This window comes from Lathamus discolor, chromosome 8 (genome assembly GCF_037157495.1).
Source record: "Lathamus discolor isolate bLatDis1 chromosome 8, bLatDis1.hap1, whole genome shotgun sequence".
NCBI classification, from domain to species: domain Eukaryota; kingdom Metazoa; phylum Chordata; class Aves; order Psittaciformes; family Psittacidae; genus Lathamus; species Lathamus discolor.
Window position 1 is genome coordinate 752,953 of NC_088891.1, and position 26,358 is coordinate 779,310.

At 68.2% G+C, this 26,358-nt stretch overlaps 4 protein-coding genes across 10 annotated transcripts; all 4 read left to right on the forward strand.

The window, feature by feature from the left end:
- Positions 1-1,554: 1,554 nt before the first annotated feature.
- FES (FES proto-oncogene, tyrosine kinase) lies at positions 1,555-7,624 on the forward strand. 3 transcript variants are annotated; one of them, XM_065688567.1, is made up of 19 exons: positions 1,555-1,701; positions 2,395-2,675; positions 2,745-2,918; positions 2,989-3,085; positions 3,343-3,526; positions 3,685-3,822; positions 3,916-4,035; positions 4,116-4,238; positions 4,304-4,490; positions 4,579-4,656; positions 4,860-5,069; positions 5,344-5,466; positions 5,549-5,602; positions 5,731-5,849; positions 6,006-6,100; positions 6,435-6,558; positions 6,661-6,818; positions 7,015-7,137; positions 7,273-7,624. In XM_065688567.1, exons 1-19 carry the CDS (start codon positions 1,575-1,577, stop codon positions 7,413-7,415), a joined length of 2,658 nt encoding a protein of 885 aa, XP_065544639.1. In that variant the 5' UTR covers positions 1,555-1,574; the 3' UTR covers positions 7,416-7,624. The 3 variants fall into 3 exon arrangements, with proteins under 3 accessions (XP_065544639.1, XP_065544640.1, XP_065544641.1); XM_065688568.1 differs by having other exon boundaries at positions 4,116-4,235; XM_065688569.1 differs by having other exon boundaries at positions 2,425-2,675.
- A 929-nt stretch (positions 7,625-8,553) lies between these two features.
- Positions 8,554-16,973, forward strand: MAN2A2 (mannosidase alpha class 2A member 2). 5 transcript variants are annotated; one of them, XM_065688526.1, is made up of 24 exons: positions 8,554-8,636; positions 9,101-9,254; positions 9,354-9,608; positions 9,722-9,866; positions 9,975-10,146; positions 10,585-10,712; positions 10,789-10,962; positions 11,256-11,442; positions 11,514-11,691; positions 11,782-11,984; positions 12,279-12,461; positions 12,955-13,069; positions 13,215-13,282; positions 13,422-13,587; positions 13,865-14,101; positions 14,190-14,312; positions 14,395-14,509; positions 14,604-14,737; positions 14,845-14,986; positions 15,156-15,289; positions 15,553-15,630; positions 15,857-16,051; positions 16,124-16,237; positions 16,621-16,973. In XM_065688526.1, exons 2-24 carry the CDS (start codon positions 9,123-9,125, stop codon positions 16,771-16,773), a joined length of 3,531 nt encoding a protein of 1,176 aa, XP_065544598.1. In that variant the 5' UTR covers positions 8,554-8,636; positions 9,101-9,122; the 3' UTR covers positions 16,774-16,973. The 5 variants fall into 5 exon arrangements, with proteins under 5 accessions (XP_065544598.1, XP_065544602.1, XP_065544599.1 ...); XM_065688530.1 differs by lacking the exon at positions 8,554-8,636 and having other exon boundaries at positions 8,755-9,254; positions 9,354-9,443; positions 9,561-9,608; XM_065688527.1 differs by lacking the exon at positions 8,554-8,636 and having other exon boundaries at positions 8,756-9,254; positions 16,127-16,237.
- A 1,086-nt stretch (positions 16,974-18,059) lies between these two features.
- LOC136018956 (protein shisa-like-1a) lies at positions 18,060-19,257 on the forward strand. The gene is made up of 3 exons (XM_065688647.1): positions 18,060-18,126; positions 18,605-18,878; positions 19,041-19,257. The coding sequence occupies exons 1-3, from the start codon at positions 18,060-18,062 to the stop codon at positions 19,255-19,257; spliced, it is 558 nt and encodes a 185-aa protein (XP_065544719.1).
- A 423-nt stretch (positions 19,258-19,680) lies between these two features.
- UNC45A (unc-45 myosin chaperone A) lies at positions 19,681-26,231 on the forward strand. Its single transcript, XM_065687930.1, has 20 exons — positions 19,681-19,774; positions 20,193-20,351; positions 20,972-21,008; positions 21,119-21,294; positions 21,387-21,479; positions 21,651-21,818; positions 22,064-22,232; positions 22,399-22,569; positions 22,672-22,843; positions 23,063-23,363; positions 23,467-23,561; positions 23,625-23,766; positions 23,942-24,082; positions 24,232-24,359; positions 24,545-24,611; positions 24,739-24,852; positions 25,215-25,330; positions 25,446-25,563; positions 25,636-25,791; positions 25,971-26,231. The coding sequence occupies exons 1-20, from the start codon at positions 19,760-19,762 to the stop codon at positions 26,229-26,231; spliced, it is 2,799 nt and encodes a 932-aa protein (XP_065544002.1). The 5' UTR covers positions 19,681-19,759.
- The last annotated feature ends 127 nt before the right edge of the window (positions 26,232-26,358 follow it).

Genomic DNA, 26,358 nt, shown 5'->3' on the forward strand with positions numbered 1-26,358 from the left:
CCTGCAGCGTGCAGGTGGCTGCAGGCGCTGTTCTTGCTGTTGTGGAGGCCGGGCAGGGGCAGGTCCTTGCTGCCCCTTGGCTAAGGGCTGCATGGGCTCACGCTGGCAGCTCGCAGGAGCTGCACCTGGGGGGTGATGCACAACGGGTCCCGCTGGGGAGAGGCAGCAGCTGCAGCCGCACCGGGCTCTGCAGGAGCACGGACAGAGGATGTGAAACCGGGTGAGCTGCGGCGTGGTCTCGGCACCCTCCCTGCTGCGGGCAGTGGTCGAGCCTTCCCGGGAAGAGCTGCTGCGCCCACCGTTGCACCGGACCCTCGCAGCACAGCCCTGACCAGCCCCGCAGCCCCAGGCCGGGTGCCTCCCCCCAGCGGTGCCCCGTGTCCCTGCTGCAGTGGAGCAGGCAGGAGGGGGCTGCGCTGCTGGGAGGCGCAGGGGATGCAGGAGTGATGCTGGGGGTGGGAGAAGCATCCTCTTGGCCTGGCTTGCAAGCACTTGCTGAGCCTGTGACAGAGCTATGAGTGTCCTGGAGCCAGCGGGGTGTGCGGATGCTGCTGCGGCTGCTCTCGCCCTCAAACCTGCTGTGAAAATTACTGTTTCCTGGGCGCCCAGCACTGTCAGGGGCAGGGAGCACCCACAGCGCTCGGTGCTCCGCGTGGCTGGATGGGGCACACGGGAGGTGGAGCCCCCCCGGCAGGCAGGACCCTGGGGACGGGCAAGCCTTGAGCACTTGGGTGCTGCCTGGGGGCCGTGCCGGGGCACAGTGGCAGCCCCTGGCCGTGCCGTGCCGTGCTGTGCCGGGCCATTGTGCTCCGCTGTGGTGTGAGCACCCAGGCGCTGCTCCATGTGGGAAGGCTGAGCAAAACTCCATCTGATGTGCTTCTTCCCCCCCAGCTTCCTCCGACAGTGGGATCAGCTCAGCTGTGTCCTGCAGGCAGGGGATGGGGCTCAGCACTAACTACCCAGGAGGCAGCCAGGGCACGCATGTGGCGGTGCTGGTGGTGGTGGTGCTGGTGGTGGTGCTGGGTGGTGGCGGTGGCAGCACCCGGGGCTGAGCTGTCCCATTACGGCACCAGTGAAGCAATTTGAAGGGGGAAGTGCCTGGGGCTGTCGCAGGGAGCTGGGAACCAGCTGTGCAGGTATGTGATGGTGCTGAGGGCTGGGGCATGGCCCGTGGGTGCCCGCGCAGTGGGTGCTCTGTCCTGTGGCCTCTCGCGGTCACAAGGGCCAAGCTTGGGGGTGGTGACAGGATCGCCCCCTTCAGTGGGGCTGCCCCCCAGTTCCTGCAGCCTCTCAGGGAAGCAGGGCCGTGGAGAGCGGCTGGGCACAGGCAGGACCAGGCTCAGCCGAAGGGGCTCTGCTGGGATGGGTTTCAGGATCCACGTGGGCAATGGACCACAACTGGGGTGAGGAGATGCCCAGGGCTCCCGCAGGACCGAATCCCGCCGGCACCAGGCCTTGCTGGGAGCAGCGGGATGGGCAGCGGGGCTGGGGCTGCGGGCGATGGCAGAGCCGCGGCCTCGGGCGCGGGGACTGGCAGGGAGGGGAGGAAGGGCAGGAAATCTCGCAATGGCTGTATGGTCAGCGCCGGGTTTCCTGTTCCTCCCCGGGAGCCGGAGCTGCACTGGGTCCACACCGCGCCGGCCCTGGCCCCGGGAGGACGCCAGCTCCAGCCACACGGCAGGGACCTCGCAGCACACGCAGGTTGGAGGGGCCATGGCCCACTCTGGGGCTGGCAGGGACAGGGACCCCTTTGTGGGCTGGGGAGGGTTCTCAGCCCTGGTCCTCTGTGGGGCTGAGTGCTGTGCCAGGGGACGTCCTGCCCTGCACAGACGCGTGCCCTGCCCAGCACCCTGCTGCTCCTCCTGTGCCCTTGCCATGGGGCAGGATGCCCCGGGACCATGGCTGAGACCAGTTTGGCTCCCAACAGCCATGCTGGAGTCCTGGGTGCTGGGACACATCCAGGCTCAGCACCTTCCTCCGGGGCTTGACACCACAGCCCCGTGCTGCGAGCTCCTCAGGAGCTCAGGGTCACTGTGCCAGCGGCAGGAGGGGCTGGAGCTGCTGGACCACCTGGGGCTGGTGTCCCTGCGGGGGGGTCACAGCTGCGCTGCCCTGGGGCCCGGCCCCGTGCATGGCAGAGGTGACGCTGCTGGTTTTGACCCCAAACTTCCTCCTCCCTGGCACCATCCCCACGGGCCCCAACTTCCTCTGGGCTCGGGTGCGCTCTGCACCCCCCCTCCCTCCCACCTGCTTTCAACGGGCTCTGCAAAGGAGATGGCGTGGGGCAGGGAGAGCTCTGCTCCCCGCGGGCACCTTGCCCCATGGCAGGGGATGCGAGGGAGGGTGCGGGATGCAAAGGGCCCCCCGGACACCGCTCACCGCTGCGGGCCGCAGCCGCGGCTCAGCTCTCGGGCTGCTCTGCAGCCTCCTCACTCCCGACCGGCGGTGCCATGGGCTTTGGGCCGGAGCTGTGGTGCCCGCAGGGGCACAGCGCGCTGCTGCGCCTGCAGGACGGTGAGCTGCGCCTCCTGGAGCTCATGAAGAAGTGGATGTCGCAGCGCGCCAAGAGCGACCGGGAGTACGCGGGGATGCTGCGCCACATGTTCTCCCAGCTGGAGAAGCAGGAGAGCCCCGGGCAGCTCCGCGCCGGTGATCACGGCGGCCAGATTGGGGAGGTAGGGATGCGTGGTGCGGCGCCGGACCGCGGCCGTGCCCACGTCGTGCCTGACGCCCTGTCCCTGCAGTCCTGGTGGGTGCTGGCGAGCCAGACGGAGGCGCTGAGCCAGATCCTGCGCCAGCATGCGGAGGAGCTGGTGGCGGGGCCGCTGGCCAAGCTGAGCCTGCTCATCCGCGACAAGCAGCAGCTCCGCAGGGCCTTCAGCGAGCAGTGGCAGCAGCTCAGCCAGGAGTACACCCGGGTGCGTGTGTGCCGGTGGGGGGCAGCGGGGGTCCCCAGCCCTGCCCCGCTGACAGCGTCACCCTCCCCAGACCACGCAGCAGGAGATGGAGAAGCTGAAGGCCCAGTACCGCAGCCTGGCGCGGGACAGTGCCCAGGCCAAGCGCAAGTACCACGAGGCCAGCAAAGGTGCCCGGGCCCTGCCTGCCCCATCCCTCCGCATCGCAGGGGTTACAGCCCTGGGACGCAGGGCTGTGGGCTGGGAGCATCCCTGTGCTCGGGGAGGTTCAGTGTGACCACCCCAGCCCTGGCCCCGGCCCTGCCTGCCCCGGGACCCCCTCCCAGCCCCCCCACCCCCTGCGACCCTCACTGGCTGCAGTGGATGCGCTGCAGCTCTGGACCGGTGGTGCCCCACGGTGGGTGTTTTCCACGGCCTCTCCCCCCAGACAAGGAGCGGGACAAGGCAAAGGAGAAGTACGTGCGCAGCCTCTGGAAGCTCTACGCCCTGCACAACCAGTACGTGCTGGCTGTGCGGGCAGCCGCACTCCACCACCACCACCACTACCAGCGGGCCCTGCCCACTCTCCACCAGTCCCTCTACAGCCTGCAGCAGGAGATGGTCCTCGTCCTGTAAGAGCTCTGCCTGCCCTGCTGCTTGCCCTGCACCCCGTTACCCACCCCTGGCCATCCCGATGGTCCCCGAGCACCAGCGGGACGTGGGGACCAGGTGACAGCGCTGGGAGCGGGGCAGTGGCACCCGGCAGCCCCCAGCACCCATGTCCCACCAGGAAGGAGATCCTCAGGGAGTACTACAGCATCAGCAGCCTGGTGCAGGAGGAGGTGCTGGCCGTGCACCAGGAGATCGCTGGTGCCATCCAGGCCATCAACCCTGCCACTGAGTACAGCGGCTTCATCCGGAGCCACAGGTACAGCCGGCGCTGCTGCAGCCTCTGCCAGGTGTGGGCACTGGGGCCTGGCATGGGGCAGGTGGGAAGCAGAGCCTCGCCGGCTGCCTGCAGGTACAGCTCCGAGGTGCCACCGGTGGTGTCGTTTGATGAGAGCTTGCTGGAGGAGACCGAGGGCCTGGCACCGGCTGAGCTGCAGCTGAATGAACTGACCATCGAGAGCGTCCAGCACTCGTGAGCAGGCCGGGCTGCAGGCAGGGGCCACTGCCGCCAGCACCACGGCTCAGTGCCACCGGCACCCATGTCTCCTGCAGCTTGACATCGGTTGAGGAGGAGCTGGTGGCTGCCACGGAGGCCGTGAGCAGGAAGGAGCAGCGGGTGCAGGAGCTGCAGGCAGAGATCAGGGGCGAGGAGCAGGGCCGGAGCCCTGGGGAGCGGTGAGATGCGGTGCGTGGGGGGCAGGGGGCTGCGGCAGGGTCTGACCGCCCCATCCTGTCCCCAGGGTGCACTTGCTGGGCAAGCGGCAGGGGCTGCAGGAGGCGCAGCAGCAGCTCGAGGGCTGCCTCTGCACGCAGGCCAAGCTGCAGGCGCAGCGGGACCTGCTGGCCACCAAGCTGGCGGAGCTGGGGGCCGGGGAGCCGCTGCCTGCGCTGCTGCTGCAGGACGACCGGCACTCGGTCTCCTCCGTGGTGAGTCCTGCCCCGGCGGCCCTGGGATGGGGCTCACTGGGCTTGGGTCACCCGCAGCCACGCAGAGCTCACAGCTCGTGTGCCGCAGGAGCAGGAGCGCAGCGGGAGCACTGCACTGGAGACCCTCAAGAGCCACATCTCGGGCATCTTCAGCCCCAAGTACTCGGTGAGTCCCTGGGCACCCCCACCCTGCCCCCCAGCTCCCTTTCTGAGCCTCCTGCCCCCTGGCACCCTCTCTTTTCTCCACAGCCCCCTCCTTTCCGTGCCCCCCCACGTGCTGTGCCCTGCCCTGGACACCGCTCCGGGCACCACTGCCGGCCCGACCGCCAGGGCACGGCTGCGCTCACCCCGTCTCCATCCTCCCCCCAGCTGCCGCCCCCCGTGCCCCTGATCCCGGAGCTGCAGAAGCCGCTGTGCCAGCAGGTCTGGTACCACGGGGCCATCCCGCGCTCGGAGGTGCAGGAGCTGCTGAGCCGCAGCGGAGACTTCCTGGTGCGGGAGAGCCAGGGCAAGCAGGAGTACGTGCTCAGCGTGCTGTGGGACGGGCAGGTCCGGCACTTCATCATCCAGGCTGCTGATGTGAGTGAGGTGGTGAGGCCGGGGTAGCCCTGAGCAGGCAGAGGGGGGGCCCCTGCTGTGGGTGCATGGGACACGCGTGCAGAGGATGAGTTGTGCCTGTCCTTGCGGGGCGTGAGCCCTGCATCGTGCGTGTGAGCTCCCGCGTGTGTGTGCCCTGCCCGTGTGCATGCAAGTCCTGCGCCACAAGTCCGCGTGCGCTGCAGCCCCTGCACCCCAGTCCTTGTGAGCAGGCCCATGTGTGCAGGCACGGCCGGTCAGCCTCCCCTCCCCACAGAACATGTACCGGCTGGAGGGGGACGGGTTCCCCACTGTCCCGCTGCTCATCGACCACCTCCTGCAGAGCCAGCAGCTTGTCACCCGCAAGAGCGGGATCGTCCTGGCCAGGGCCATCCCCAAGGTGACAGTGGGCAGTGGGCAGGGGATGTGGGGCTGGGGCAGGCTGGGGGTCAGCTACCACCTCCGGTGTCTGCTCGCTGCAGGACAAATGGGTGCTCAACCACGAGGATGTGCTGCTGGGGGAGTGCATCGGGCGGGTGAGTCAGGGTGCTCCAGTCCTGCCTGCGTGGGGTCTGCAGGACAGGGCTGGCCCCGGGGGGGCTGCGGGAGGACAGGGGCTGCCCCTGGCCCCTGGCAAGCTGGGCCGCTGCCCCGTGTCTCTCAGGGGAACTTCGGGGAGGTGTTCAGCGGCCGCCTGCGTGCTGACAACAGCCCCGTCGCCGTGAAATCCTGCCGGGAAACCCTCCCGCCCGAACTCAAGGCCAAGTTCCTGCAGGAAGCAAGGTCTGTGCGGCCATCTTGCTTGTCCCAGCCAGTCTGTTTGTCCATCCCTGGGACCTGGGGCTGTTCAAACCGTGCTGGCGCTGCAGCATCTTTGCGCCAAGGGTCATGCCTGCGGCGGCCAGCCTCCCCCCACGGTGTGCTTCCCTGGTCCCACAGGATCCTCAAGCAGTACAACCACCCAAACATCGTCCGGCTCATCGGTGTCTGCACCCAGAAGCAGCCCATTTACATTGTCATGGAGCTGGTGCAGGGTGAGCAGCCCTGCTCTGAAGCTGCCGCACTGCTGGGGCAGCTGGTGCTCGGTGTGCCAGGGCAGCCGGTGCTTGGTGTGCCAGGGCAGCCGGTGCTCAGTGTGCCAGGGCAGCCGGTGCTCGGTGTGCCAGGGCAGCCGGTGCTCAGTGTGCCAGGGCAGCCGGTGCTCGGTGTGCCAGGGCAGCCGGTGCTTGGTGTGCCAGGGCAGCCGGTGCTCGGTGTGCCAGGGCAGCCAGTGCTCGGTGTGCCAGGGCAGCCAGTGCTCGGTGTGCCAGGGCAGCCGGTGCTCGGTGTGCCAGGGCAGCCCACACCAGCTCCGTGTCCCGGGTGCAGGGGGGGACTTCCTGAGCTTCCTGCGCAGCGAGGGGCCCCAGCTGCGTGTGAAGGAGCTGATCAAGATGACGGAGAACGCTGCCGCCGGCATGGAGTACCTGGAGAGCAAGCACTGCATCCACAGGTGGGCTCGGGCGCGCACCAGGAGCCATCACTGCCTCTGTCCTGTGCCCTGTGCCCCTGGGTGCACGGTGGGCGCACGGCTGATGGCTCTGGGCTGTCCCAGGGACCTGGCCGCTCGCAACTGCCTGGTGACAGAGAAGAACACCCTGAAGATCAGTGACTTCGGGATGTCACGGGAGGAGGAGGATGGCATCTACGCCTCCACAGGGGGGATGAAGCAGATCCCTGTCAAGTGGACTGCCCCTGAAGCACTCAATTATGGTATGGGATGGAGCTGGCCATGGCCTGGCAGCCCCACGGCATAGCTGGGAGCCCTGGTCATGCTGTCCTGCTCCCACGTGCCCAGTCCTGGGGAGGAAGACCTGGGCACCCCAGTCCTCGTAGCACAGACACGGCCAGGGCAGTGCAGCCATGGGTGTCCCCAGCCAGCAGCATCCATCCTGCCTCATGTCCCCAGGAAGATACAGCTCAGAGAGTGATGTCTGGAGCTTCGGGATCCTGCTGTGGGAAGCCTTCAGCCTCGGTGCTGTCCCCTACACTAACCTCAGCAACCAGCAGACACGTGAGGCTGTGGAGCAGGGTAAGGGCCATGCCACGGTCTAGCTCTCAAGGGCAATGAGGGGCCATGTGTTCGGCACAGTGGATCGGTGGATCTGCTGTGGAGCTGTGCCTGTGGGGCTGGTGGCTGCTACTTCCTCATCGCTGCCCCCCGCAGGCGTGCGGCTGGACCCCCCCCCCCGGTGCCCTGAGGAGGTGTACCGCCTGATGCAGCGCTGCTGGGAGCACGACCCTCGCAAGCGGCCCAGCTTCAGCGCCATCCACCAGGACCTCATCGCCATCCGCAAGAGGCACCGGTGACGGGGAGCCGCGGGCCCCACCGGCCCCGCTCCGGACAGCTCCGTGCGCCGGATCCGTCCCGCCGGCAGCGTCCATCTCCGCCTGGGAAGCGGCTGCTGCGCCTGGACCCGGCTGTGACCGCTCCGCGTGCTCCCGGCTGCGCTCCCGGGACGCGGCAGCCGCCGCTCCCGCCGGGCTCCATCCGCTGCAATAAACAAAGGGGCTCTGCAGCACCGCATCCGTGGGGCTACGAGGGAGCACGGACCGCGGGAGCCAGGGGGGCCAAGCGCCCGCGGTCCAGCCGGGACGGTGCGGCGGGGCAGGGCACATGGGGATGGGCGCATCGGCAGCCGGCCGGCCGCGGGGCTGCGGGGCGATGACCGGCTGCATCCCGGTGCTATGGGGTGATGACCGGCTGCATCCCGGTGCTATGGGATGATGACCGGGTGCATCCCGGTGCTATGGGATGATGACCGGGTGCATCCCGGTGCTATGGGGTGATGACGGCTGCATCCCGGTGCTATGGGATGATGACCGGGTGCATCCCGGTGCTATGTGGTGATGACCGGCTGCATCCCGGTGCTATGGGGTGATGACCGGCTGCATCCTGGTGCTATGGGATGATGACCGGGTGCATCCCGGTGCTATGGGGTGATGACGGCTGCATCCCGGTGCTATGGGGTGATGACCAGGTGCATCCCGCTGCTATGGGATGATGACCGGCTGCATCCCGGTGCTATGGGGTGATGACCGGCTGCATCCCGGTGCTATGGGGTGATGACGGCTGCATCCCGGTGCTATGGGGTGATGACCGGCTGCATCCCGGTGCTATGTGGTGATGACCGGCTGCATCCCGCTGCTATGGGATGATGACCGGCTGCATCCCAGTGCTATGTGGTGATGACCGGCTGCATCCCGGTGCTATGGGATGATGACCGGCTGCATCCCGGTGCTATGGGGTGATGACGGCTGCATCCCGGTGCTATGGGGTGACGACGGCTGCGCCCCGGGCCGGTGCCGGTCCCGGCGGGGTCAGTGCCCGGCAGCACGGCGCAGGCAGCGCTGCCGCAGGCGCTAGGGGCCCTCCCCGCTGCGCTGCCGGCGGAGCCGCCCCCCTCGGGGCCGGGCCCGGGGCCGGGCGGGCGGGGCGGCGGGCGGGGCCTGGCCCATCCCGGCCGCAGGAGCCGGCGGGCCCGGGGCGGGCGATGTGAGGAGCGGGGCCGGGCCGCGGAGCCTCCCCGGGTAAGAGCGGAGCGGCCGCGCCCCCCCCGGCCCCGGCTGCGGCGCCGCTCGCGCCGTGCGCTGGCGCGGAGGCCCCCGGCTGCCCGGCTCGGCTCGGCTCGGCCCGGCCCGGCTCGGCTCGGCCCGGCTCGGCTCGGCTCGGCTCGGCTCGGCTCGGCTCGGCCCGGCTCGGCTCGGCGGCGCCGCGGCCTGCGCCGGCCCCGTCCTTGGCCCCGGCCCGTCCCCCCGGCCCCAGCGCCGCGGCGGCCCCGGCCCGGCTGTAAATACCCGGTCCCGGATTAGGCGAAGTAGGGCGCGGGGGCGGCGGGGGCCGGGTTGTGCGGGGCACGGGCGCCGTCGCCGCGGGCAGGGCTCAGCCGGGGCCGCGGAGCGGGGGGCAGCGTCCCGGCCCGGTCTTGTCCCCGGAGCCCCGTCCTGCCCCCGGCCGCGCTGGCAGAGGCGCCGTCCCGGCTGCCCCGCTGCAGGTCCTTCCGCGCGGCCCTCGGGATGAAGCTGAAGAAGCAGGTGACAGTGTGCGGAGCTGCCATCTTCTGCGTGGCTGTCTTCTCCCTCTACCTGATGCTGGACCGGGTGCAGCACGACCCCGCGCGCCAGCAGAGCGGAGGCAACTTCCCCAGGGTGAGCAGTGGGGCCGGGGCTGGGGGGCCAGGGCTCGTTCGCTGCCGCTGTCAGTGACACGGGGGCCGGGGGCTCTCACCGCGGCGTCTGTGTCCCCAGAGCCAGATCTCGGTGCTGCAGAACCGCATTGAGCAGCTGGAGCAGCTGCTGGAGGAGAACCACGAGATCATCAGCCACATCAAGGACTCGGTGCTAGAGCTGACGGCCCATGCCGAGGGGCAGCCGGCGCTACCCCACCACACGCCCAACGGCTCCTGGGTGCTGCCTCCCGAGAGTCGCCCGAGCTTCCTCTCCGTCTCCCCACAGGACTGCCAGTTTGCCCTGGGGAGCAAGGGCCAGAGCCCAGACCTGCAGGTGAGGGCCCAGCTCTGCTAGCCCGAGGGGTCCACACCAGGGGGTCCTGGCTCTGTGCAGTTGGGTGTCTCTCAGTCCAGTGTCCACCCTGAGCCCTGTCTCCCCCCCGGCAGATGCTGGCTGTGTACTCCCTGCTGCCCTTTGACAACCAGGATGGCGGTGTGTGGAAGCAGGGCTTTGACATCACCTACGAGCCCAATGAGTGGGATGCTGAGCCCCTGCAGGTGTTTGTGGTGCCGCACTCCCACAATGACCCTGGTGAGCAGCAGGCGAAGGTGGGCGGGGTGGGGAAGGGCCAGAGTTGCGCTGCACTGCTGGTGGGGAAGGGCTGGGCCCTGCGCAGTGACCCCCAACCCGTGCTGGCAGGCTGGATCAAGACCTTCGACAAGTACTACTATGACCAGACGCAGCACATCCTCAACAGCATGGTGCTGAAGATGCAGGAGGACCCACGCCGGCGCTTCATCTGGTCCGAGATCTCTTTCTTTTCCAAGTGGTGGGACAACATCAGTGCCCAGAAGCGGGCTGTGGTGCGGAGGTAGGGCCGCGCGGCTCCTGCCCAGAGGCAGGGTGCTGTAACCCTGAGCATGTGAGCGCTGCTGCAGAGCCTGAGCAGTGCCAGCGCCTTGCAAGGCCCAGGGCACCCTTGGTGGCATGGGAGACCTGGAGAGCAGGGCTGTGCAGTGGGAGAGAGCCCCCTTGTCAGCGCCCTGTTCCGGGAGGGCTGGGGATGGAGGACAGAGGAAACAGGGCCTGTGGGGTACAGCAGAGGATGTTGGTCTGTGTGGGGATGAGCTCTGGCTCGGGCCTTGGCCAGTGTATTGCTGTGGAAGGATGTCTGTCTATCTGCCTGTCTGCCTGTCTGTGTGGGGACAGTGGGGCACAGCAGCCAGTGGCTGTGGGGCTGCAGGAGGGCCCCAAGCTCACCGCAGGGCTGTGCCCGGAGCTGATGGCACACTGTGTGTCCCCCTTGCAGGCTGGTTGGCAACGGGCAGCTGGAGATGGTGACAGGTGGCTGGGTGATGCCTGATGAGGCCAATTCCCACTACTTTGCCATGATCGACCAGCTGATCGAGGGGCACCAGTGGCTGGAGAAGAACATTGGTGAGAGCAGGGTGGGACGCTGGGCTGGAGGGGCAGAGCGCTGGCCGGCGTGGCTGAAGGGTGTCTGTGCCCACAGGCGTGACGCCGCGGTCGGGCTGGGCCGTCGACCCCTTTGGGCACAGCTCCACCATGCCCTACCTGCTGAAGCGCTCCAACCTGACGGGCATGCTCATCCAGCGTGTGCACTACGCCATCAAGAAACACTTTGCAGCCACCCGGAACTTGGAGTTCATGTGGAGACAGACGTGGGGTGAGGGGCTGCTGCGGGGTGATGGTAGAGGGGGGCCCTGCTGGGGTGGGTGGCAGCAGGGGACAGTTTCCAGCTGTTTCGCCACGCGGATGGTGAGCTGAGCACCGCGCGGTGATGCCTCTGCAGCGGTTTTGCCCTGCGGGACAGCCCCAGGGTGACTGCCCCTGTGCAGGCTGCTGTGCTCCCTGGGCTCCGAGCAGTGAGCTGTGTGCCATGTCTGCACCACCCTGGCAGTTGTGTCTGGGAGAGAAAGGGAAGCCGTTTCTGTTGCTCATCTGTCCTTGGTCCCGCAGATACAGACTCCAGCACTGACATCTTCTGCCACATGATGCCCTTCTACAGCTACGACGTACCCCACACCTGTGGGCCAGACCCCAAGATCTGCTGCCAGTTCGACTTCAAGCGCTTGCCGGGCGGCCGGATCAACTGCCCGTGGAAGGTGCCCCCCCGAGCCATCACTGATGCCAACGTGGCAGAGCGGTGAGTGCTGCAGGGCAGGGGAAGTGGCTCTGAGCCCATGAGCCAGCTTCACACCCTGGCCCCCATGGCAGAGCCCAGCTGCTGCTGGACCAGTACCGCAAGAAGTCCAAGCTGTACCGCAGCAAGGTGCTGCTGGTGCCCCTGGGAGATGATTTCCGCTACGACAAGCCACAGGAGTGGGATGCCCAGTTCCTCAACTACCAGCGCATCTTTGACTTCCTCAACTCCCAGCCCAACCTGCACGTCCAGGTTCGCGGTGCTGGGAGGGGCGGTGGGAGCCCCCAGCTGCGGGTGCCGTGGTGTTCCCTGTCGCGCTGAGGGCTGTGTGCTGTCCTGCAGGCGCAGTTTGGAACGCTCTCTGACTACTTTGATGCCCTGTACAAGAAGGTGGGCATCGTGCCGGGGATGAAGCCGCCTGGCTTCCCAGTGCTGAGTGGGGATTTCTTCTCTTACGCGGACCGGGAGGATCACTACTGGACAGGCTATTACACCTCCCGGCCTTTCTACAAGAGCCTGGACCGGGTGCTGGAGGCCCATCTCCGGTGAGGGGGAGCAGGCAGGGATCTGGGGCAGGGGTTGGGTGCAGGGGGTATGGGTGAGGGTTGGCTGGGCAGTGCTGGGAGCCCCTGGTCTGCGCCAGAGCTACCAATGTGCTGGGGGTGGCCCAGGCATGGTCAAGGGAGTGCCAAACCTCCATCCAGCCCCAGGGCAGCATGTGCCACCCTGGCTTGTCCTCCCTGGGGCCAGGGCCCCCTGCATGGAGTGCACAGACTGGACTGGCCGCTCCTCCTCTCGGGGCCGGGGCAGGGATCCTCAGAGCCTCTGTCCCTGCGCAGGGGCGCAGAGATCCTGTTCAGCCTGGCGCTCGCCCATGCCCGCCGCGCTGGTGCTGATGGCACGTACCCACTCTCCGACTACGCGCTGCTGAGCAATGCCCGCCGCAACCTGGGCCTCTTCCAGCACCACGATGCCATCACCGGTACCGCCAAGGAGGCTGTGGCTGTTGACTACGGAGTCCGGTGCGTGAGGGGACACAGGGTGCAGCTGGAGGGGCCTGGCTCAGATGGGGGTTGGTGTGCACAGGGCTGGGAGCAGGGCTGGGTGTGAGGTATGAGCCCCTCTCCTGCCAGAGGTGGAGGATGTACAAGAAACCTGGAGAGGGGCTTTGGACAAGGGCCTTTAAGGGCAGGCCAAGGGGAATGGCTTGAACCTGCCCGAGGGGAGACTGAGCTGAGCTCTTGGGCAGAAGCTCTTCCCTGGGAGGGTGCTGAGGCGCTGGCACAGGGTGCCCAGAGAAGCTGTGGCTGCCCCATCCCTGGCAGTGCTCAAGGCCAGGTTGGACACAGGGGCTTGGAGCAAGCTGCTCCAGTGGAAGGGGTCCCTGCCCGGTGCAGGGGTTGGAGCTGGGTGGGCTTTAAGGTTCCTTCCAACCCAAGCCAGTCTGCGTTTCTGTGTTGGGGGGGTGCTGGGAGATGGGAGGATGGTCTGTGTGGCTCACTGCCTGTGCCCCAGGCTGCTCCACTCCCTCACGAACCTCAAGCACATCATCATCAACGCTGCGCATTACCTTGTGCTGGGGGACAAGGACACCTACCACCACGACCCTGCTGCTCCTTTCCTCAGCACGGTGAGCAGCCCCCTGCGCCCCAGCTCACGGGACCGGGCTGGGGCAGTGGTCCCCTTGCCCCTGGGGAGCACAGCCCTGCCTGCCCCCCAGTGGGGACCCAGGGGAGGGGTGAGTGCGCCCCAGCTCCGACCGCTCCTCTCCGCAGGATGACGCGCGCTCCAGCCAGGACTCCCTCCCCGAGAGAACAGTGGTCAAAGTGGACGTCTCACCCCGGTAGGGTCTGCGCCTTGCTCCGCAGACTGGGGGGAGGCACTGAATGGGTGCCTGGGATGTTGTGAAGAGCGGGTGGGTGGTGTGGGGCACCTGGGATGCTGTGGGGCCGGGGTGGCCATCCCCGTGTGCCTCCCCGCAGGTTCCTGGTGGTGTTCAACCCGCTGGAGCAGGAGCGCCTGAGTGTGGTGCGGGTGCTGGTGAACTCCCCGCACGTGCGGGTGCTCTCCGAGGAGGGGCAGCCCCTGCCTGCCCAGCTCAGCGCACACTGGGGCTCCGACACTGACACAGTGCCTGACATCTACCAGGTATGGGGTGCCCCGGAGCCCTGCTCACCCCCACCCTCATCCTGCATAGCCCATGTGTGCCAGCCCCCGTCCCGCACAGTGACCCCATACCTCTGTGGCACCACGTGTCCCTGCACCACAGCACAAGCTCCGCTGCTTGCGAGCCCTCAGCCCCCCCATGCCAATCCCCTCTGCAGAGGCTCCCCAAGTGCCGGGCCAGGTCTTTGCCCAGCCCGCAGCCAGCGAGTCCCCGCTGGCCCCTGCCGTGGCGCTGGCTCACGTGCCCGTGCCCCCGCAGGTCTCTGTCCTGGCCCGCCTGCCCGCGCTGGGGCTGCGGGTGCTGCAGCTGCACAAGTCCTTCGAGGGCCGCGCCGCGCTCCAGTCCTCCGTGCGCCTGTACTTGCCCGGCCTCAACCTGCCCATGCGCAGGCAGGAGCCCGTGCCCGTGCACGTCCTCCCGGCCGGCACTGAGGACGTCTGCCTGGAGAACCAGCACCTGCGGGCCTGCTTCTCAGGACGCTCGGGCCTGCTGCAGGCGAGTGCAGGGCTCTGCCGGGGCCGAGGGGACGCAGCCCTGCCTCGTGCGCAGAGCGCTCACCCCTGCGCCGGCTCGCGCCCCGCAGAGCATCCGCCGAGCTGGGGACGAGCGGGAGCAGAGGGTGAGCAGCGAGTTCCTCGTCTATGGCACCAGGGCCTCCAAGGACAAAAGCGGAGCCTACCTCTTCCTGCCTGACGGCGAGGCCAAGGTAGAGGCCACCTCTGTGAGCCGTTTGGCCGCCACATGAGAGTCCTGCAGGCAGCAGCCTCAGCGCAGCTCTTTCCCCCCAGCCCTACGCCCCCAACGACCTCCCAGTGGTGCGGGTGACGGAGGGACCCCTCTTCTCTGAGGTCACCAGCTACTACCAGCATGTCCAGACCACGGTGCGGCTTTACAACGTGCCAGGTGAGACAACGTGAGGCCGTGTGGGGAGCTTGCTGGCCTGGGGGTGCGGGGCAACGCTGCCTGTGGGGCTCAGCCCCTCATTGCCTGTGCTCAGGGGTGGAGGGGCTGTCCCTGGACGTATCTTGTGTGGTGGACATCCGTGACCAGATCAACATGGAGCTGGCCCTGCGCTTCAGCACTGACATCGACAGTGAAGACACCTTCTTCACGGACCTCAATGGCTTCCAGGTACGGGGCAGGCCAGGAAGGGATAGCCGCTGCCCACTGGGGGACGGTGCCCCGGGACCGGGCACGGCCAGAGCCGCCTCCAGGCACTGAGCTCTGCCCCGCGGCAGATCCAGCCCCGCAGGTACCAGCGGAAGCTCCCGCTCCAGGCCAACTTCTACCCCATGCCCACCATGGCCTACATCCAGGACGGGCAGAGCCGCCTGACGCTGCACACAGCCCAGGCGCTGGGCGTCTCCAGCCTCGGCAGCGGTGAGGGGGCCGTGGGGCTGTGCCCTGGGGCTGCCCCGGGCAGCAGCTGCTGGGGAGGAGCGCGCTGCGGGCTGGGCACAGGCAGCCCTGGCCCTGCCGCCTCCGGCGCGCCCCAGCCGGGCCGTGGCCGGTTCCTGCTGAAGCCGGCGCTGGGACCCGCTCCCTGCAGGCCAGCTCGAGGTCATCCTGGACCGGCGCCTCATACAGGACGACAACCGGGGCCTGGGCCAAGGGCTGAAGGACAACAAGCGGACGTGCAACCGGTTCCGCATCCTCCTGGAGCGCCGCACCACTGCCAGCCAGGTGCATGGGCTGAGGCTGCAGAGCGGGGTCGGGTGTGCTGAGCCCAGCCCCGCTCCGGGATGGAGCGGGGTCTCATCCCCTGCTGCTCCATGGCCCTCCCAGCCATCGTGCTGGCACCGCATGGGGCCGGGCCTGGAGCGGGGGCACGGGGAGGGTGGGACCGTGCAGCGGGGTCCCTGTGGAGCCGCAGTGCCCTCATAATCAGGGTGTTCTTGTCCCATCCCCTCACTGCTCCCTATGCATGCGCCACGTCACCCACTCAGAGCTCCAGCTTCTTTTCCACGCTGGCCTCCATGTTTAAAGCCTTGGGCTTCCCCGGTGCCAGGACTGGCAGCCCAGAGGTAACGGCCGGCCTGGCCCCGCTGTCTCTCCCTGTCTCGTGCAGTAGCCGCTAGCACAACCCTAGCCAGGTCCGTGGCCTGGCCACCGCTGGGGAGGGTGCTTGTGCCCAGGTGGGAGCAGCTCTGGGTGCCCTGCGCTGGCCACTGCTGCTGCAGGGGCTGTGTCAAGGCTGTGCCTGGCCCCGCAGCCGCCCTGGTCGGCGCTGAGCCCTGTGCTCTCTGGCAGGCACAGGACGGGCGCCCGATCAGCTTCCCCTCGCTGCTGAGCCACATCACGTCCATGCACCTGAATGCCGAGGCCCTGGTCATGCCCGTGGCCCAGGAGAAGCCGGCCCCACCGGCCCTGCGCTCCTTCGCGCCCCTTTCCACCACCCTCCCCTGCGACTTCCACATCCTTAACCTGCGAATGCTGCAGGCGGAGGTGAGCTGTGCCCTGGGGCGGGGGGCTTGTACCCGCTGTCTCCTGCATCACACCTCACCCCCGGCTCCCCAGCAGGATGAATCGCTGCCCTCGGCAGAGGCAGCCCTGATCCTGCACCGCAAAGGCTTTGACTGCAGCCTGGAGGCCAAGAACCTGGGGTTTAACTGTACCACCAGCCAGGGCAAGGTAGGACCAGGCTGATGCCTCCACCTGCTGCTGGGTCAGAGCCAGGCTGGGGTCGCAGGCTGGCCTCCTGCATCCTGTGTTCCTGCAGGAGGGGCCCAGGTCCCTCAGCACCAGTGTCTCACAAACAGTGGCTGCTCAAGAGTGCCAGTGCAGCCCTGCTCTGGCCCCTGCACAGGCACAGCTGGAGGATGTTGGGTCTGGAACCTTCCATGAGCCCTGCATCCCCCCGCAGTCCATCTTGTAAGGGAGGGCGGAGCCTGGGGGGGGTCATTGTGGTGTCCTGGCTGGGTGGGGGGGCCACGAACCGACCGCTGTCACACACGTGCGTGGTGCTGCACTGCCGGGCACCGCACCCCACATCCCCTTCTCCCTCCTCTCCGCAGCTGGCGCTGGGCAGCCTGTTCCAGGGGCTGGAGCTGGGCTCCCTGCAGCCCACCTCGCTGACGCTGATGTACCCCCTGGGCACGGCCTCCAACAGCACCAACATCCACCTGGACCCCATGGAAATCGCCACTTTCCGCATCCGCCTGGGGTAGCGCCTCCCGCAGCAGGAGGGGAGCAGCGCGGCAGCACCGGCACCGCTCGCAGGGGCCGGGCCAGCAGCCCCATGCAGGCGGGCGGGCGCTGGGCAGGAGGTGCCGGCCTTGCAGAGGCTGCTGCCTTCTCATTTATCAGCCCTGTGTTCATCCGAAGTGACGAGCTGCGGGGAGGCTGTGCAGGGGCGGCCTGGGCATCGGGGCCACGGGCTCTGCAGTACCGGCAGGGTGGGCATGGCTGCCCTGCTGCCCCCACACGGCTGCCACCCCGGGGTCCTGGGGCAGGGCCCGTCCGTGCCAGGCTCCCCCAGCTCCCGGGGCAGCGCAGTGGGGCCAGGGCTGCTGGCCAGGGAGGTGCTGTGGACTGGAGAAGGAGCTCACCTGGAGCTTGTGGGAAACATGAGGCTGTTTCCAAGGGCTCTGGTCTGTGTCTGGTTCGTGGTTCAGTTGCTGGTTGCAGGGGGGAGTGGGCACAGTGTGCTGTGGGGAGATGCTCTGGGGCCCGAGGAGCCTGGCCACTGGTCTGCAGTGTCCCAGGAGCTGCAGGAAGCACGTCACCAGGAGCATCCTCCCCGTTGCTGTGGGGACACAGGGACTCCTGCACTCCTGTGGCCCCTCTGGGTCTCATTACTGCTGAGGGGAGCCCAGGGAGAGGCGGGCGAGGATGTGGTGCTGGATAAGCTGTCTTGGTTTCCAGCACAGCCCACAAACCATAGCCCATGGGCACAGCCCTGAGGATGGGCAGAGAGCATGGACCAGTGTGGATGGACCCTGGCAGCTCAGCCCCTTGCACCGTTGGCCAGTCAGGTGCGGGGCAAGACCCAGGCCTGATGCACGGCTTGTGCTGGGGAGCAGGGGAGCACAGCCCTGCCCTGGCACAGCGTGCGGCCGGGGCCATGCCGGAGCCTGGCTAATGGCACGGCTGGCGTGGGGCCAGGCTGCGGCACAGGGTCCGCCGGGGCTGGGCTGCTGAGGGGCTGCAGCACAACCCACTGTGGTCCAGCCTCACCTGCTGCTCTCACCCGCAGCACCGCCATGCCCAGCCGGCACCCATGGCCCCAGTGCCCCGGGGGGAAGGTGCCTCCTGTCTGCTCTTAGCCCCCGAGAAGCTCATTAGTGATGTTCCTGCCTCCTGCCCTGGTCCCTGTGGAACGGGCATCGAGTGCAGGAGGCTCTAATGGCTCCAAGTGGCTCTTGATGGGCCGTGATGGAGGCGGGAGAGGAGGGGCTGTGGTTTCTGCCTTCCCCGGAGCCAGACCTGCCGCTGCTCAGGGTCAGCCGGGAAGATGCTGGGTGGGCTCCTGCTCCGGCTGCTCCTCACCACGGCGCTGTGCCCCGGCCTCTGCGGGACAGGTACGGCCCCGCTCCCTGAACCCGTCCTCCCCATCCCTGCTGGGGCCCTGTCCCTGAGGGCTGCTCCTGCCAGCCTGTGCCGGAGCCTGAGCCCGTGCCGGGGCGCGGTGATGTGCACTGGGGTGGTGCCGGGGTTGGTCCCTGCACAGCACAACTGCGGGGTGAGAAGCGCTGACCCCCGCTGTGGGGTGGCGGGGACAGGAGGGGATCAGCACAGGGCGATCGGGGTTGACCTGGGCCTTTCCCCTCCCATCTGCCGCCATCACCCCCCTCGCCCGCGTTTGCCCGTGCCGGGGTCAGGGCGAGCACCTGAGGCCACGGCACACACGGGGCAGCGCCTGCGGAGACCGCGCTCAGCTGCGACCTGAGCCCAGCCCAGGGCTGAGCCGGGGGCTCCCATGGGGCCGGGGCGCTGCCAGCCCAGCCGGGCCCTGGAAGGGGCACACCGCTGGAGCTGCCCGCACCCCGACCCCCTCAGGGCAGGGAGGAGCCTTTGCCGCAGCCGCAGTGGGACCTGAGCCCTGGCTGCCCACCGCAGGCTCCGCGCAGAACCTGCACCTCTGCGAGGGCTACGCGGGCCCTGACGGCCGCTACCACCCCGGCTTCTACTGCCCGCGGCTGACAGACCCCGCCGGCCGCCGCTACTGCTGCCGCCCCGGCCCGCGCACGCTCAAGTCCTGCTGCTCCCAGGAAGCCCTGGAGGCCCTCACCGGGGTGAACCTCTCCAGCCTGGCCAGCCCCGGCCTCCTCCGGTGAGCGGGGCTGTGTGGACCGGGGCCGGGGGGCAGCGTGGACGCGGGTCTGCCCTGCCAGCCCGGACCCCAGAGCCGGCCCCAGCCGTGCGCTCCCGCCACGGGGTGCCGCTGTGCTGGCGGGGCCACGGCTGCCCCGTCCTGAGGTGCCCCCTCCTGCAGGAACCCCCTGGCTCTGCCCTTCGTGGGGCTCTACGGGCTCCTCATCCTCCTCCTCATGGCCATCGACCTCGTCCACTTCTGCCGCACCCGGCACTGCCGCCTCGGCCGCCTCCTGCCCCTTGGCCGCCGCCTGCCCGGTGGCCTCCCGGGGGGGCATCGCCTGCGGTCCCGCTCCCCCCAGGCCCGCGGCACCGGGGCCCCCGGGCGGGGCTGCTGAGGGGGGTGGGAGGGGTTGCGGAGGGGGGGCTCCCGGGGTGCGGGAGGGGTGTGGGGGACACACACACACAGAGACACACACACAGACAGACACAGACACACAGAGACACACACACACAAACATACAGAGAGACACACACAGACACAGACACACACAGACACACAGAGACACACACATACACAGAGAGACACAGACACACACACACACACACACACACACACACACACAGAGACACACACAGACACACACAAACATACAGAGAAACACACACAGACACACACAGACACACACAGACACACACACACACACACACACACACACACACACACACACACACACGAGGTCGCACGTGGTCGGTACCGGCACCGCCGGGCCGCAGGGGGGCGCTACAGCCACCTCCGGCCCCTCCCACCGCCCCGTCCCCGTCACGTGACACGGGGGGTGGCGTCCGCGTTCCCCGGGCGATCGGCGGAGACGTCCCGAGTGCGGCGGGAGAGGCGCGATGGAGGCGGCGGCGGTGGGAGCGCGGGGCGGGACCGGGAGGGGACGGAAACAAGGGGGAACGGGGACGGGAGGGGACGGGAGGGGAGGGAACGGGGACGGGAGGGGCCAGGGTGGGAGGGGAGGGAACGGGGACGGGACCGGGACCGGGACCGGAGGGGAGGGACTGGGACCGGAGGGGAGGGACTGGGACCGGGACCGGTACAAGGCGGATAGCACGGGGACGGGACCGGACGGGGCGGGAGGGCGGCTGGCTGCTGGGGGGGCGGCTGTCCGGGGGGGCTGCCGGTGCCCAGTGCGATGGGGGCCGGCGCCCAGAGCCCGTCCGCGGGCAGGCGGTGGCAGCGGGGCCGTGTCCCGGGGCAGCCGCCCTTGCGGAGCCGGGGCCGTGCCCGTGCCCCGGGGCGCCTGTCCCAGCCGGTGCCCGTCGGCAGGTGTCGGCGGGGCAGCTGCGGGAGCGGGGCAACGCGCAGTTCCAGGCGGGGGACCACACCGCGGCCCTCGCCGCCTACACCGAGGCGCTGAGCCTCTGCGACGCCGCGCCGGAGCGGGCCGTGCTGCACCGCAACCGCGCCGCCTGCTACCTGAAGCTGGTGAGAGCGCGGCGCCGGGCGCTGCGGGGACCTGCCCGCCCGCCCCAGCCTGTCGGGGCTGCCCGGGCCCTCCGCCCTCGTCGGCTCCTCCTCCCGGCGGTCCCAGGCTGGGCGCTGCCGGAGCCCGGGCAGGGCAGGGCAGTGCCTGCTGTGTTCTCTGCTCGCCTTTCCCCCCGGCCCTCCCTGCTGTCCGTGCTGCCCCGCATCCCGGGTGGGCTCTCGGGGCCAGGACAGCACGCTCCCGTCCATGCCTGGGCTGGGTGTGTGCTCTGGGGCTGCTCTGCCCCCAGTCACAGCACCTCTGAGCTCCCACTGTGGGACTGTCTCTGAGGCAGGAGGGAGGCACAAGGAGCTTCAGGGGCTCTAGTGGACCAGGAGCACTTGAAAACCATCAGGGGCCATAGGGCTTCTTGGTAACCCCATGAGGGTCGTGTCTGGGGAAGGATACGATGTCCTGCTGGGCTGGTTCACTGTCCCCTGGATGCTGTTCCCATCTTCCAAATTCACAATCCTGTCCCAGCTCTCCTCTGTAAAGCAGTGCCCACACCAGGCTGGGCTGAGCGAGGCCTCACGGGCAGTGCAGCAGGCATTTTCCTCTCGCTGATTGTCTGTCTCTGCAGGAGGACTACACCAAGGCGGAGGCTGATGCGACTAAAGGTACTGTCAGTGGTGACTGGCAGGGGACCGGTCCATGCACGCTGCCTGCGTGGGCATTGAGGAGCAGGAGCAGCCCGGGGCCTTTGTGATGGACCCCCCTCTCCCTGCAGCCATCGAAGCGGATGGCCGGGACGTGAAGGCGCTGTTCCGCCGCAGCCAGGCGCTGCAGAAGCTGGGCCGCCTGGACCAGGCTGTCACTGACCTGCAGCGGTGCCTGAGCCTGGAGCCCAAGAACAAGGCCTTCCAGGAGGCCCTGCGTGCCCTGGGCAGCAGCATGCATGAGAAGGTGAGCGGGGAGGCAGCGTGGGGGCTGCCCCGTGGATGTGGTGGGCTGAGGGAGATGGCAAGAGCTGAGCTGCTCTTTCTGCTCCATCTCAGATGAAGACCATGTCCTGCACGGACTCAAAGGTAGAGCAGATGTTCCAGATCTTGCTGGATCTTGAAGAAAATGATGCGGACAAGAAGCAAAAGGTTTGAGCTGAGGCTTGGCTGAAAGGCGAGGGGGGGAGGCAGGTGTTCCCAGGTCAGCGCTGCTGGCTGAATGGTGCTGCTGGGGTGAGCATGGGCTTCCTGCCATCACAGCATGCTCCCTGGCAATGCTCTGTTGGGTGGCTGCCTTCAAACACGACTCTCTCTTCCCAGGCTGCGCAGAACCTCATCGTGCTGGCACGAGAGGAGGCCGGAGCAGAGAAGATCTTCCAAAGTGATGGTGTGCGGCTGCTGACGCAGCTGCTCGACACGGCCAAGGCTGACCTGATGCTGGCGGCCCTGCGCACGCTGGTGGGGCTGTGCTCCGGGCACCGCTCCCGGGTAGGTCCTGCCATAGCCCAGCTCTTGTGTGTGACAGGGGAAATGGGTGCCGGGGAGGGTGACAGGCAGGGGAGTGTCACTGGCCTCTGGCTGCAGCCCTGCCGAGCACATGAGCTCTGGGCTGTCACCTGCCAGGCCTGAGGTTGTGGGAGCCTTGTTGGAACTCGGAACTGTCCCGAGGAGGTGCTGGGAAGCCCCATGGCTTCCCCCAGCTCTCCAGCTGGCAGCCGTGCTTTTACTTGCAGACCACAGCCATCCTGGCAGAGCTGGGGGCCCCTCGCCTCTCAGCAGTGCTGGGCGTGGAGCACGAGCAGGTTTCCCTGGCTGCCTGCAACCTCCTGCACGTGATGTTCGACTCCCTGAAGGAGGGGCTGCAGAAGGACTTCCGTGGCAAGGAGGACGCAGTGGTGCTGGGTGAGTGCTGCCTGCTGCAGAGCCAGGGCTCTGGCCCAGGGTTAATGCGAGGTTGAGCTGGAGTTTGGGAGCCCTTGGTCATGGCAGCATCTCCTGCCAGCCCTGCCATGGTAGGGTGAGGCCTGTGCCGGGGGTGCTCACTGCTGGGCACTCTTTCTTCTGGAAGATTCCTCCAAGGACCTGAAACTGCTGATCAAGCACCTCCTGGAGCTGTTAGCTCTGGAAGGGGCCTCTGCGCACGGCCGTGACAATGCCCTCAACCTGCTCATCAAGGTGGTGCCCAGGAAGTCACCAAAGGAGACCAACAACAGCATGAGCCTGTGGGTGATTGACCAGGGTGAGCAGAGCAGCCTGCAGCGTCCTGCCAGGCATCGCGGCCCTTGCCTCGGGGTGCCTCGGCTCTGCCGGCGCTGGGGTGTGTGACCTCGCCTTCTCCTAGGCCTGAAGAAGATCCTGGAGGTGGGAAGCACAGTGTGTGGCAGCCCGGGCAGCCTGCCTGTGACGGAGAACACTCGGATGAGCGCCTCGGTGCTGCTGAGCAAACTTTACGATGACCTGAAGTGCGACGCTGAGAGGGAAAACTTCCACCACTTGTGCAAGGACTACGTTAGGTGAGCCTGGGTGTCCCCGCGGCATCCCTGGGGGAAATGGGGTTCGGTCTCGTGCAGCAGCACCCCTATCCCCAAAGGGTTTTGCTCTTAGTGATAGAAGCGGGTTTGTAGGTTCCACCAGCAACCGGCTATGCTGGGTTCAGCAGCTGGGGCTGCGTGTGGCTGGAGGCAGTGGGAGGCATCAGCCTTACTGCCCCCCCCGGTGTTCTTGCTGCACAGGAGCTGGTTTGAGGGGCAGGAGCTGGCGGGGAAGCTGCGGGCCATCCAGACAGTGTCGTGCCTGCTGCAGGGCCCCTCGGACGCCGGGAACAGGGTGCTGGAGCTGGAGGGGATCATGGACAGCGTCCTGTCCCTCTGCGCCTCCGTGCGCGAGGCCCACCAGCTGGTAGCGGTGGAGGCGCTGATCCATGCCGCCGACAAGGCCAAGCGCGCTTCCTTCATCACTGCCAACGGCGTCAGCCTGCTCAAGGAAATCTACAAGCACAGCGAGAGGGACAGCATCCGCATCCGGGCGCTGGTGGTGAGCACGGCGCGGCTGCCGCGGGGCCGCGGCTGCAGGGCCCGGGTCCGCAGCGCTGTCCCCCCTGTGCCGTGGGGCTCACGGGCGCTGCTCCTTTCTGCAGGGGCTCTGCAAGCTGGGGTCTGCCGGAGGCACCGACTTCAGCATGAAGCAGTTTGCCGAGGGCTCCACGCTGAAGCTGGCCAAGCAGTGCCGCAAGTGAGTGGTGGGGCAGGGAGGGGGGGGCGAGGGGGCCACAGCCGTGCTCACAGCCCCTTGCAGGTGGCTCTGCAACGAGGCAATGGACGTGGGCACGCGGCGCTGGGCTGTGGAGGGCCTGGCCTACCTCACCTTCGACGCCGATGTCAAGGAGGAGTTCGTGGAGGACAAGGCAGCGATGCAGGCCATGTTCCAGCTGGCCAGGGTACGTGCCTGGCGCTGCGGTGGGCTCCCGGCGCTGCGGGAGCGTGCTCCAGGGGGTGGTGGGGCTCACGCTCTGGGGCTGGGGCGTGTGGAAGGGCCTGGTGGTGCTGGGTGGACTGAGGCCCTGGCCTGTCCTCTCCATCGTGTGTGTGGTGGGCGCCCTGTTACCCCTGCAGTCTGAGGACAGGAGTGTGCTCTACGCTGTCGCCTCCACCCTGGTGAACTGCACCAACAGCTACGACCATGAGGAGCCAGACCCCCAGATGCTGGAGCTGGCCAAGTACGCCAAGCAGCACATCCCAGAGCAGCACCCCAAGGTGGGCAGGGCACGGTGCGTCTCGGGAGTGTGCAGTGGGGCAGAGCCTGGGGTCCCGAAGGGGACAGGGTGTCCCTGAGGCCTTCAGGGGTGAGGCTGGGGACCAGGCGAGTGCCAGCGAGCTGAGTGCTCACCCTGCCCCCGGGCCAGGACAAGCCGGACTTTGTGAAGCGCCGGGTGCGGAAGCTGCTGACGGCTGGGGTGGTGTCGGCTCTGGCCTGCATGGTGAAGAGCGAGAACCCGGCGCTCACCAACTCCTGCCGGGAGCTGATCTCCAGGTATGGGCGAGCTGGGGGTGGCAGAGAGGGAGCTGGGGCCGGAGGCTGCCGGTGTCCTGCTGCAGACTTCTGTGCCTGCGGGGAATGCAAGCTCCTGGGAGAAGAGAGGGGATGTCCGGGGCCTGGTGCAGCCTCTGCCCGCTGCGGCTGTCTGGGTGCTCCCGCTGCTCCCGCTCTGTCCCCAGAGTGTTCCTGGCGCTGGTGGAGGAGGCGGAGGACCGGGGCGGTGTGGTCGCGCAGGGAGGAGGCAAGGTGAGGGGCAGCCCTGCTGCGCTGCGGCGTGTGGGGGGGCTCTGGGGAGGGCTGGCTCTGCGGGGGGGCACTGAGCTGGGGCTGTGATGAGCCCGCTGCAGCACTGCTGCTGTGCCTCTGCCTGCAGGCTCTCATCCCACTGTCCCTGGAGGGCACCGAGGTGGGGCAGACCAAGGCAGCTCAGGCCCTGGCCAAGATCACCATCACCTCCAACCCAGAGATGGCCTTCCCTGGAGAGCGGGTGAGCGTGGCTGCCGAGCAGGGGCCCTGTGTGGGCAGGCGGTGGGAGCAGGGCCACAGCAGGGGCTCATGTGGGAGCAGCAGTGGGCCTGGGCCGCTGAGCTTTTGGCTCAGCAGCTCCAGGGCTGTTGGTCCGAGGCGGGATCTGCACTGCAGAAACTGCTGGGGTGGGTTTATCCTTCCCTGGGGAGCAGGAGGTGGAAGACCCTGGTGTTGCCCACAACGTCCCGATGGCCTAGGCCTGACCGTGGGAGCAGCTCTGCCTTCAGGCTGGGCTCAGGGTTCCCCCCTGTACCCCCAGCTCCACGGGCACAGTCCCGGTCCCTTGCTCAGGGTTTGAGCCCTGCACTGCTCCCTCCACAGATCTATGAGGTGGTCCGGCCCCTGGTGAGTCTTCTGCACCTTCAGCGCACGGGCCTGGAGAACTTCGAGGGGCTGATGGCATTGACCAACCTGGCTGGCATCAGCGAGAGGCTGCGGTAGGGGCAGTGGAGCTGGGCTGGGCACAGGGGGTGGCGGGGCCCTGGCCTGGGCCTGTCCGTCCCGGAGGCGTGCTGCCCTGGGCCGGGAGCGCTCACGCTTGCCCTGCTGCAGGCAGAAAATCCTGAAGGAGAAGGCTGTGCCCATGATCGAGGGGTACATGTTTGAGGAGCACGAGCTGATCCGGCTGGCTGCGACGGAATGCATGTGCAACATGGCCATGAGCAGGGAGGTGAGGGCCGGGCCCGGTGTCTGCTGGGCTCCTGGTCTCCCGCATCCCACCCACCCTCCTTCTCCTCTGCAGGTGCAGGAGCTGTTCCTGGCTGAGGACAGTGACCGGCTGAAGCTGATGGTGCTGTACAGTGGGGAGGAGGACGAGAAGCTGCGTCGGGCGGCCTCGGGAACGCTGGCCATGCTGACGGCCCTGCACCCCCCCATCTGCAAGCGGATCCCGCAGGTGGTGAGTGCCCTGCGCTGGGCTGGGGGGACCTGGGACACCGGCGCAGCACCGGTGGCCCGTGTTCCCTCCCCTGGGAGCCAGGACAGCCCGTCCTGCCCCGAGCCTGACCGAGCGCGGGCTGGGTGTCGGGGGGCAGCAGGGCTGCAGGGGCAGTGCTGAGGGCTCCTGCTGCCCTGCAGACGGTGCACTGGCTGGAGATCCTGCAGGCCCTGCTGCTGAGCACCAGCGCGGAGCTGCAGCACCGCGGGGCCGTGGTGGTGATGAACATGGTGGCGGCTGGGCGGGAGGTGGCCGAGCAGCTCATGGCCAGCGAGGTGCTGGAGATCCTCTCGGTGCTGGCCAAGGACAAGGAGAAGCCGCGCGTGGCGCAGGCGGCCAAGGAGAGCCTGGCGCAGGCCGTGGCTTACGGCCTCATCAAGCCCAACCCGGAGCAGGCCTGATGCCCGGGCTGCCCGCACTCGCTGCCGCACTCGCTGCTCCGGGCCGGGGCTCAAGCGCTGCTCCGGGGCGGCTGCCCTGCCCTGGGGAGTCCCGGCTGCCCGCGGGGCCGGCACCTGCCCGGTGCCC

Excerpts from the sequence above, each read along its gene's own strand:
- FES (XM_065688567.1), top strand. The coding sequence starts at position 1,575 with ATGGTCAGCGCCGGGTTTCCTGTTCCTCCCCGGGAGCCGGAGCTGCAC. Across the intron at positions 1,702-2,394 it reads GGACCTCGCAGCACACGCAG|CCGCGGCTCAGCTCTCGGGC; the intron begins GTTGGAGGGGCC and ends TGCGGGCCGCAG. Across the intron at positions 4,491-4,578 it reads GGCACTCGGTCTCCTCCGTG|GAGCAGGAGCGCAGCGGGAG; the intron begins GTGAGTCCTGCC and ends CGTGTGCCGCAG.
- MAN2A2 (XM_065688526.1), top strand. The coding sequence starts at position 9,123 with ATGAAGCTGAAGAAGCAGGTGACAGTGTGCGGAGCTGCCATCTTCTGC. Across the intron at positions 10,963-11,255 it reads CATGTGGAGACAGACGTGGG|ATACAGACTCCAGCACTGAC; the intron begins GTGAGGGGCTGC and ends TTGGTCCCGCAG. Across the intron at positions 16,052-16,123 it reads TGCGAATGCTGCAGGCGGAG|CAGGATGAATCGCTGCCCTC; the intron begins GTGAGCTGTGCC and ends CCGGCTCCCCAG.
- LOC136018956 (XM_065688647.1), top strand. The coding sequence starts at position 18,060 with ATGCTGGGTGGGCTCCTGCTCCGGCTGCTCCTCACCACGGCGCTGTGC. Across the intron at positions 18,127-18,604 it reads CCCCGGCCTCTGCGGGACAG|GGCAGGGAGGAGCCTTTGCC; the intron begins GTACGGCCCCGC and ends CGACCCCCTCAG. Across the intron at positions 18,879-19,040 it reads GCCAGCCCCGGCCTCCTCCG|GAACCCCCTGGCTCTGCCCT; the intron begins GTGAGCGGGGCT and ends CCCCTCCTGCAG.
- UNC45A (XM_065687930.1), top strand. Across the intron at positions 21,009-21,118 it reads GGAGGCTGATGCGACTAAAG|CCATCGAAGCGGATGGCCGG; the intron begins GTACTGTCAGTG and ends CTCTCCCTGCAG. Across the intron at positions 24,083-24,231 it reads TCCCAGAGCAGCACCCCAAG|GACAAGCCGGACTTTGTGAA; the intron begins GTGGGCAGGGCA and ends CCCCCGGGCCAG.